The sequence below is a fragment of the Oncorhynchus mykiss genome, chromosome 9, assembly GCF_057628025.1.
Source record: "Oncorhynchus mykiss isolate SJ-2025 chromosome 9, ASM5762802v1, whole genome shotgun sequence".
Taxonomy (NCBI): Eukaryota; Metazoa; Chordata; class Actinopteri; order Salmoniformes; family Salmonidae; genus Oncorhynchus; species Oncorhynchus mykiss.
The window spans coordinates 60,533,459-60,544,236 of NC_143030.1; the positions used below are offsets into that span (position 1 = coordinate 60,533,459).

Below are 10,778 nucleotides of genomic sequence, written 5' to 3' on the forward strand. Positions count from 1 at the left end.
ATGTTGCCTACTTGCTCATAGTGACTCATTGTTTTTTATTTGTTTTTATTTTTTATTTAACCTTTATTTAACTAGGAAGGGCTCATTGAGATTTAAAATCTATTTTTCAAGAGCGTCCTGGCCAAGATAGGCAGCACCAAGTCATTACAAAAATTACAGACAAACAACATGAAAAACTAAAAGTATGCTAGTAAAAACCATAGAATTCACAAGAGTATAACAAAATCAAAAACAGCTAATTAAAAACATTGACAGGTCAGGGAATCAGTCTCAAGATCATTCATCAGTGATTTAAAATACTAATCGGGACAAGTTCTTCCAGTTTAAAAGTATTTTGTAAGGAGTTCCAAGACGATGGCGCAGAGTACATAAAAGCCCTTTTACCAAATTCCGTTCGGACATTTGGAACAGTTAGCAGGATAAAGTCCAGCGAACGAAGAGAGTACCCACCGCATTTCTGAACAATAAAAATGCCAAAATAAAAAGGTAGTAAACCCAAAATGGCTTTGTAAATGAAAGTATACCCGTGCCTGAGCCTACGAGTGACTAGAGAAGGCCAGCCAACCCGGGTATACAAAATGCAGTGGTGCGTAAGGGTTTTGCAGTTTAAAATAAATCTCAAAGTGCCATGGTAAAGAGTGTCAATTGATCTCAAACACTGAGCGAAAGCATTCATATATAAAATATCCCCATAGTCAAGTAAAGGCATAAATGTAGCTGATACTAGCCTCCTTCTGGTTTCAAAAGAAAAACAGGCCTTATTCCTAAAATAAAATCCCAATTTCAGCTTCAATTTTTTTGTAAGTTGTTGAATATGCAATTTAAAAGAGAGGCCGTCACCAATTAAAATTACAAGATATTTATAAGAGGTTACAACCTCAATCTCCTTGCCCTGACAGGTAGTAATAGGTGAAAGGTTCAGAGGTCTATTTCTTGCTTTAGAAAACACCATTAGTTTTGTTTTGTCAGTATTGAGGATAAGCTTCAATTGACACAAGGTATGTTGAACAGTATCAAAAGCAGTTTGCAAGTTCTGGAAAGCTTTTGTAAGAGACGAGGCACAACAGTAAATAACAGTATCATCAGCATAAAAATGAAGTTGCGCATTTTGGACATTTTTGTCTAAATCATTTATATAAATAGTGAATAAGAGAGGACCAAGTACAGAGCCTTGGGGCACACCATTAAAGACAGACAATTTAACAGACATAAGCCCATCAAATTGAGTGCACTGAGTTCTATCAGACAGATAGTTAGCAAACCATGCAACTGCATGCTCTGAAAGACCTACACTCGGCAATCTCTGCCTTAGTATAGCATGATCTCCTGTATCAAAAGCCTTAGAGAGATCAATAAAAAGTGAGACTGCTGTTTTTTGTCAAGGGCTTCAGTGATATAATTTAAAACCTTCATGGCTGCTGTAATTGTGCTATGCTTCTTCCTGAAGCCCGATTGGTACATTCATAAAATAGAGTTAGTAAATAAAAACTCTTTTAGCTGTTCACTCACAAGGGGTTCAAGTATTTTCACCAGGAGTGATAGCTTTGAGATTGGCCTATAATTATTTAAAAGAGTTGGATCTCCCCCTTTTAAAAGTGTTAGCACAAATGCTGATTTCCAGATTTTTGGAATTTCATTACATTCCAGGGTTAGTTTGAACAAATATGTCAGTGGTTCATCTATGAAATCAGCTGCCAGATTTAAAAAGCAGGGATCCAAAAGATCAGGACCTGAAGGCTTTCTCTGATCTAAGGATTTCAGGGCTTTATGTACCACCTGCACTGAGAATGTCAAAAAGCTAAAAGTTTGACCAGCTCTCACTGGTTCATCCACACAGGGTTGTACAGAGACAGAGAACACTGAATCAAACAGCCTAACAGACGATACAAAGTGCTCATTGAAACAATTCAGCATTTCGGTTTTGTCATATACAGCAACAGAGTCCTTCAAAACACATGACGATAATTCATGAACATTACTGTTACCAGACATAGACTTAATAGCCTTCCAAATCTTTCTAGGGTCATTCAGGTTATCAGTGGTAACAGACATAAAATATTCAGACTTGGCCTTCCTGAGAAGAAAATAACACTTATTTAGCAACTGCCAAAAAATAAGCCAATCACTATCAGAACATTATTTCCTTGCTTTAGTCCAGGCTAGATTACAGTCGTGAATAATACAAGACAGCTCAGAAGAAAACCATGGATTATACCGCCCTTTAACCCTGAACCTGCAGAATAGGGCATGTTTGTTAACTATTTGGAAAAAAACACATTAGGGATAAGCTCAATCTTGCCCCAGTCAAAATAAAACAAATCATGAAACAAAAAAAGCCTGCTAATTAAAACACTTCAAATTTCTCTTACGAATAAAACGTGGGTTTGTCTTTGGAACATTATTATTTCTAACAGCAACAACAGCACAATGGTCACTTAAATCATTACAAAAAACACCAACCGCAGAATAGTTGAGTTAATCAACTGGGTAAGATTCATAGAATTACAAAACATTTTTCATTCACCAGACACCGGCTTTAACCAACACCAGTTGAGATCACCAATCAAGATAATTTCACTGTAAAGAAGTTTAGACATAAGGTGCATCAAAGAAGATGCACCTTGAATGGAGAAATACCACTGTGATGATTCCACAGACCATTCCACAGAACTCAGTGCATCCCAGCTCCGGTGTGGAGATGGAGGGAGAGTCTGGGCATATCAGGTCGTGATCAGAATGATCCCTTTGGACCTTGTCTGGCTGACTAGCCTACTTCCTTTAAAGCTCTCCGTTATTACTCCATCTACTAGTCTATGTTGGAAAGGAGAAAAACCTAACCTTTGTCGTTTGTTGTTATCAGGCTGGCCGGTGTTGCCCAGAGTTCGTTCGCCAGGGGAGGCATCTCCTGCCTCTCTTCCCCCATCCAATAGCGGAGTCGAAGGAACACAGCAAGAGAGGCCTGGAGTGGATACAAACAACAAATAGTTTCACCGCCCTGATCTTCCTGCACATTGGTCGCTGGGGGTACCTGTGTCTGTGGTCGCACGGCTTACTCCTACTCCTTCCCTTACGATTTCAAAATCGACGTCGGCAACCTTCTGTCCCTGCTCTGGATCGAGCGAGGCTTCTCCATCTGTCGGAGTCCTGCACCAGGTGCCGGGAACAACGGACTCAAGTTATCCTGCCTCTTGTCTGTCCTTAAAGGGTTCTCAGAATCCTGTGAAGCATGGGAGTGGGCAGATTTCCTCGTCTTTCTTGCCAGCCCTGATTTTGGGCAGCTCCATGGTAAGGAATGTGACTGTTCCTGGTGCAAAAACAATGTCCTATCCTGGAGCTGGAGTAAATTACATTACTAAGCTGCTCCAGAATGTACTACGTCAGGACATGGACATTGATTCTATCATAGTCTATGTGGGTTTTAATGACATTATGAAGGGCAGCTCTGAGCAGTTGAAACTGGATATCAAAGAGCTGATTGACTCTCTGCTAGACACTAATAAAATAGCCATCATATCTGGCCCTATACCCTCTCTGAATTGTGGCATTGAACACTTTAGCAGGTTTCTTCTTCACAACTGGCTACGTGATTATTGAAGCTCAATAGGTGTAACTTTTGTTGACAATTTTGATACCTTTTGGAAACAACACGTTTTATAAGGAGGATGGGATCCACCCAAATCATTTGGGTTCCTGGATCCTTTCAGAGCCTTATAAGGCTGTGTTGAGACAATGACTTATCAATGACCCAAGCCCAGCTCAGTTAATCCCTACCATTGTGTCGCTGAGTCATCATAACGCTTTAGCAAATGTACATGTAACTTATGTCCCTCTAACTGCCCTGCATGCCTCTGCTGATCCTACAGCTATTGTATGCAGCAATCATGTGCCTATGAACCAGATTTATGCTGTTAGCACTGAGGCTGTGTGCCCTAGTAGGTAGTCCACTGTGTGCAGATCACCCTGCACTAACATAAATAACATGACAATATCTACTAAGCTTCCCAGTAAAGCAATGAAAACAAACAAGCATCCCAGAAAAGTGCAAAAAATTGCCCACGTTAACATATGTAGCTTAAGAAACAAGGTTCATGAAATTAATCACTTGCTTGTAACGTATGACATTCATACTCAAGAAAAAGCTTCAAACAGTAACCAGTGCCTGCAACCTGGTTCAGGTTATCAGTCAACCTACCAGGGTAGTTACAAACAGCACAGGAATGAAATCATCAACATGTATTGATCACATATTTACTAATGCTATATCAATGTGCTTGAAAGCAGTATCCAGATCCATCGGATGTAGCGATCACAATATAGTAGCCATATCTAGGAAAACCAAAGCTCCAAAGCTGGTTCTAATATAGTGTATAAGAGGTCATACAATACGGTTTGTAGTGATTCCTATGTTGTTGATGTAAATAATATTTGTTGATGGTGTGTAATGAGGAGCAGTCAGATGTTGCACTTGACACAATTATGAAATTGCTTATCCCAGTTACTAATAAGCATGCACCCATTAAGAAAATGACTGTAAAAACTCCCCGTGGATTGATGAGGAATTGAAAAATTGGTTGGTTAAGAGGGATAAGGCAAAATAAATGGCAAATAAGTCTGGCTGCACAACTGATTGGCAAACATACAGAGAAATCATGTGACTGAACTGAATAAAAAGAAGAAGAAACTAAACTATGAAACAAAGATAAAAGACAAAGAATGATAGTAACAAGCTTTGGAGCACCTTCAATTACATTTTGGGAAAAAAGGCAAACTCAGCTTTATCATTAATTGAATCAGATGGCTCATTCATCACAAAACCGACTGATATTGATATAACTACTTAATTGTTTCTTAATTGGCATGATTAGCAAACTTAGGCATGACTGCCAGCAACAAATGCTGACACTACATATCAAGTATATTTGACCAAATTATGAAAGACAAACATTTTAATTTTGAATTCTGTAAAGTGAGTGTAGACGAGGTGAAAAAATGATTGTTGTCTATCAATAATGACAAAACACCTGACAACTTTTTTTTTGTGTTTTTTTGTTTGTTGAATTGTTACCCCCCTTTTCCTCCCCAATTTCGTGGTATCCAATTGTTTAGTAGCTACTATCTTGGCTTATCATTACTGAGAATAATAGCGGACGATATTGCCACTCCTATTTGCCTTTTTAATTTATTGTTATTATTTTTTTTGCATTTAAGCTTACTAGAAAGTGTGTGCCCTCAGGCCTGGAGGGAAGCAAAAATCATTCCGCTACCTAAGAATAGTAAAGCCCCCTTTACTGGCTCAAATAGCCGACCAATCAGCCTGTTACCAACCCTTAGTAAAGTTTTTTTTTAAATTGTGTTTGACCAGATACAATGCTATTATACAGTAAACAAATTGACCACAGACTTTCAGCACGCTTATAGGGAAGGACATTCAACAAGCTTACACAAATTAGTGATGATTGGCTGAGAGAAAATGATGATAAAAAGATTGTGGGAGCTGTTTTGTTAGACTTCAGTGTGATTTTTGACATTATCGATCAGAGTCTGCAGCTGGAAAAAAGTATGTGTTATGGCTTTACACCCCCTGCTATATTGTGGATAAAAAGTTACCTGTCTAATTCCCTAGGGCAGCTGTCTAGGCCCCTTAATTTTTTCAATCTTTACTAACGACATGCCACTGGCTTTGAGTAAAGGCGGATGACTAAACACTATACACGTCAGCTACTACAGAGACTGAAATGACTGCAACGCTTAACCTCTACGGGATTGGTGTCGTTCCCACGGAACGGATGAGCTAACGTAGGCTAATGTGATTAGCATGAGGTTGTAAATAACAACAACAAAAATCCCAGGACACAGACATATCTGATATGGGCAGAAAGCTTAAATTATTGTTAATCTAACTGCACTGTCCAATTTACAGTAGCTATTACAATGAAAGAATACCAGGCTATTGTTTGAGAAGAGCGCACAATTATGAACTTGAAAATGTATTAATAAACCAATTAAGCACATTTGGGCAGTCTTAATACAACATACGCACTGTACACACACGCAGACCTGGATTTTTGTTGCAAATATGTGGTAGTGGAGTAGGGACCTGAATGCACACACTTCATGTGTTGTGAAATCTGTTATGAATGTATTGTAATGTTTTAAAATTGTATAACTGCCTTAATTTTGCCGGACCCCAGGAAGAGTAGCTGCTGGCTTGGCAGCAGCTAATGGGGATCCATAATAAATACAAATCCCTGCAGTGCACCCAGTAACCAAATCTGCATTCTGGCTACTCAATTTGTACACTTTTATGAAACAAGAGACTAGTCCTCCTCTAAAACCCTCTCCTAAATCTCAGGACCATTTCTGCAAATAACATGGACACTCCCTCTTGATACCTCCAAAGACAACAACCATCTGGCATGACTGGGTCACCACAGTTCAGACCGTTCCCCAGTAAAGTGTAGAGGAGGTAGGACATCACACTGGATTGGGGTCCCCTGTATCCGATGGTGGGCTCATAATTATTTAGAATTCAGAATGTGGTGGAGATTCTGTACATGTGAGATTTTCATTTTATAAATATTTGGATCATTGTCTTGGAAAGCTGTGTTCCTCCTGAAGGTGATAGAAACACCTGCTTCGGGGTCCAGAGAGTTTCTGTGAAAGATTGTTATGTTCTTCATAGTCTGAACATTGTTTCCACGTCATTTCAACCCAAAAATTCTATGTGATGACGTTGAATTAACGCAGAAAACTGATTGGATTTGCAGAAAGTCATAAGTGTAAGGGAATTTTCGTATTTTTTTTCACCCAACTTTTAACCTAAATCCAATGACGGGGAGACATTTTTGGTTGATTTCACATTGAATTCACATTAATTCACAACTCAACCGAGTGTAAATCCAAACAAGACGTTAAACTGACATCTGTGCCAAGTGGGATGTGATGCAGGGTGGAGCTTGATGATGGATCAATAGAAAATCATATCCTGGGCTGACCCATTGGAACATGCCACTGACCTGAAAACACTTTTCCAGCACCTGTAGGGGGTTCTGAATAAAGCTCTTGTGTTATGTCATACTATGGTTGAATGCTTCTTGATCTCTGCACATAAGTAACCTGCCCTACAGTGCTATTTTATCAAGGCATGATGACAAGCTCTAAGAAAAGCATGACAGGTCACTGCTGGTTTGAAATGGAAAAAAGATGAGCGCATCCAAGGGTTTGTAATGTGGGAAAGTGGCATTAGCAGGGCTAGCAGGTTCATGACTCATGGTTACTGTTATGTCTGAGCAACAAGAGAGCACCCTGTGGGTGTAAACAGCAAGCCTGCCTAACGGTCTGCTGCTGAGTGCTGACATTTTGCTGAAGAAACACTGGGGACTAAATAAATACACATCCCTCACACTCGGTCACTAAAATAAATGTCTTGTCTCAGATTGCAGTTTATTGCATTAGGATATCCCAGTGTGGGTAGAGTACATTCTGATATTTAACATTTCTCTTCACTTACCAGCTTACTCAAACAACTCCTTCTAAGCCGGTGGCGGACTTTGAAGTATCTTCAAGTATTTCAGTATAAATGATCTTGTATACATAATGTCTGGGAGAAATACTATGTATAATAGCGAGCCCATGGATTATGTAATTTAGCAAAGCATGTGAGCCATTTCTGACACCAATATAACTTCAAAAGCTACATTTCCTGTGTTGTCTGTTTTTTTAAAAGTTCAACAAATCGGATGCGGGTTCTCCCAGACCAGACCAACTAACTTTGTGATGTCTGAGCAACAGCTCTCTAATGGTCATCAGGAGATAACACTGTCCTGTCAGCCACCCCCAGGATGACCGTCCAAATACCACACATCCTTCTCAGTGATTCTCCAGGGCAGACAGGCACAAACACACAAAATGAATGGTGAACTGGAATAGCAGCTTGACCAATAGAGGGTTGCTATAGCATCCGTCCCTGTGTATCTCTGATATCCTACATTCTGGTACATTATTCACGTTTCTATTCAACATTTTAGCACGTGGGTCAGTTCTGTGTGACTGCTTTTGAATCAAATTATAGCCTGCTGTGGCAACCACTAAGCAACCAACACATACTAGCTTTTTAGGAATGCTTCACACTGGAGATGAGAACAAAAGTGTGTATTGTTTAGTTGGGATGAGCTGCCTGTCAATAACCAACCAAGATGCTATACATCTGTTCAGTTGAGAAGCTGAGAAGCACCTACCATGTATCCAAAGTATAAGACCTTAACATAAAGCCACGGCGCTTGTATTTAGAAGGAACCTCTTTCAATAAAATATGGGAGTGAATCAGTAAGAAAAGCACACTGGCGTTCATTTTACGGTCCCTGTGTTGATGATGTGCTTTAGTCTTATGTGCTTTAGTCTTAAGGCAAACAATGCAAACTAACACAGTACTTAATTAACAAGTTTTCTTTGTAAGCTCAATCATCTGTGCTGTTTGGGTTTTGTGCCCAGATTTTGACTATTTAAATGTACTGGCGTGCCGTGACATTCATATCTGTGATCTAAATAAATCAATATTGCTGTAACATTGTTTTAATTTACGGGCCAGTTAACAGAATGATCTCATTGCATAATTTGAAACGAAACTCAGCCCAACTGCACTAAAGATACACTGCCGAATCATTACAGACACTTAATCAGGAGCGGTCTAGGTTTAGTGTCTTTTGGGTTCCATAAATGGTTACCCTGAGGGGGGCAGACTGACTGCTGCACTTTTACACACTAATTCAACTCTCCAGGTAAATTGGCTCCTTGAAAACTGTGCTTGTCCCCATAATAATGGAACTAGCTATATTATTAAATAGAGGGTAGAATTTAAAGATAACTTCTCCTTGATAATACCGGAACAAAGTCATGCTACATGTTACCTGAAGTAAATTGGCCAGGGGTGCATAACATGCTGAGGGCAAGTATCTTGCATTACACAGCAACATGTACAGACAGGCATTTAATTGCATAGCAGATTTCCTAAACATCTTAGTTAACCACCTCAGGTTAGAACGTGCTAACACCCTCCATGAGAACACGCCTATTGACATGAGAGAAAATAAACACAGGCCTAATCTTGTGGCTCTACTCTAAACCATCACTTAGCCACTAAAAAAAGCAGATGTTATATTCCGTTTGCTTTGCAAATGTGGCCTTTCTTGCGTGCAAATGCTAATTATGATGCCTTGAGCAGCAGAAAGGCTTGAAGTTGGTGGCAAACCAGTAGTCCAGCAGTAGCAGTGATCTTAAAAACACTTCATTATATTAAAAGTGGGGGATCAGTTGCACATCGTCCTACCTGTAATTAAGTCACAGCTGAACATAGTGTTGTTCAAACTGCCCGTTTTCCCTCTCTCCCATGATCACAGATATAACAAGTACACCGAGAGCATTAACTTAAAGCCTGAATTGTATGACGTTCCATGAGTGACCTCAGTGTTTGAGAGCTTACTGAGGTAACCAGGCAAGACAGTACATCATTTTTACTGCTGAAGAAAGAACTTTTGTTTTCATGTGTTGATTCAGTGGAAACATACTGGTATGATGGTCACTTCAGTTCCTAAGCCTACCTCTCCAATGTACTCTCATCCAGAGCTATAAAGAATATAAACATATAGCCATCCCCTCTCCAGAGTCTGAGTAGCACTTGAAACAGCAAAACATTAATTCAGTAATTTTTTCCCAAATGGATCCTTCTTGTAATTCTGTGTGCTAGACTCATGCCTTGCTTTTAAAAGGGGAGATGCAGGCCAACCAATACAGCGAGTGTTTTGTGAAATCACTGGGAATGCACAGTAATTTGAAACCCTCACCTTGAGTCAAAACATTTTGCTGTGTAGCTAGCTATGTTAAGTGGGAGCACAAGAGCATCAAACCTACACGTGTGTTTGTAATGACAGAGATTATAGGGCCAATTTAGACATTTGAATGTAAATGTAAATGTAAAATATGTAAAAACATGATGGACAATGATGAAAATCATATCAAAACAGCAAATACTGACAATAAACACATATGAAATGGAATGGCATAAAGTCAAAGTAGGCCATGTTTAGCAACAGTTACATTACCATGTTTCCTACAGTGTGTTGGTTGTCCAGTTAAGCAGAGACGACTGTGAGTACGGAGTCCAGTCAGGAGAATAATCATTAGACCGACGGGTCTCAGAAGTTGACAAACTGATCACACTATTCGCCATTCTGTCCACATTGACTCCAAATTGCTTAGTGAGGAGGTCAGGACTTTAAGCAACAGGAAGACTCTAATAAATAAACATCTTAGAGCTCCTGGGTGATCTTCTGCTGCTGCTAATAGCTCTCCCTGGTGCTATGTTTGTCTGCCCACAGTTTGAGAGGAGGCAGCATGACCCATGCAGAGTATGAGAAAAAGCATGTAGGAGTAAGGGAGAGAGAGAGAGAGAGAGAGAGAGAGAGAGAGAGAGAGAGAGAGAGAGAGAGAGAGAGAGAGAGAGAGAGAGAGAGAGAGAGAGAGAGAGAGAGAGAGAGAGAGAGAGAGAGAGAGAGAGAGAGAGAGAGAGAGAGAGAGAGAGAGAGAGAGTGAGGGGAGGGGAGGGGAGGGGAGAAGGAAATCGCCTCAAGATTCTTTCTTACTTTTCTTTGCCGTTACTCTTAACCTCCATCTCACCTCTCCCTCTCCTTCTCTCTCTCTTTATCGCTACCTATCCTCTTGTCTCTTTCTCTCACTCTCTCACACATGCACCTTTCCACTTTTCCATTCCTTGGCTCTCATCC

The 10,778-nt window shown here is 39.9% G+C and overlaps 1 protein-coding gene across 4 annotated transcripts in view; it reads right to left on the minus strand.

The window, feature by feature from the left end:
• The window catches only part of LOC110532411 (pleckstrin homology domain-containing family G member 4B), a 29,497-nt gene extending 19,046 nt beyond the window's left edge, over positions 1-10,451 (minus strand). For 2 of the 4 annotated variants that reach the window (XM_090184794.1, XM_021616295.3), the window contains exons 1-2: positions 10,098-10,427; positions 2,839-2,959 (exon numbers count right to left, since the gene is read on the minus strand). Coding sequence is in view for 2 of the 4 variants with exons in the window: in XM_021616294.3 (XP_021471969.3) it covers positions 10,098-10,100 (3 nt within the window). In the remaining 2 variants the exon portion in view is untranslated. Of the gene's footprint in view, positions 1-2,838; positions 2,960-10,097 lie in introns of all 4 variants that reach the window. The other 2 variants (XM_021616294.3, XM_021616293.3) reach the window with 1 other exon arrangement.
• Positions 10,452-10,778: the final 327 nt, after the last annotated feature.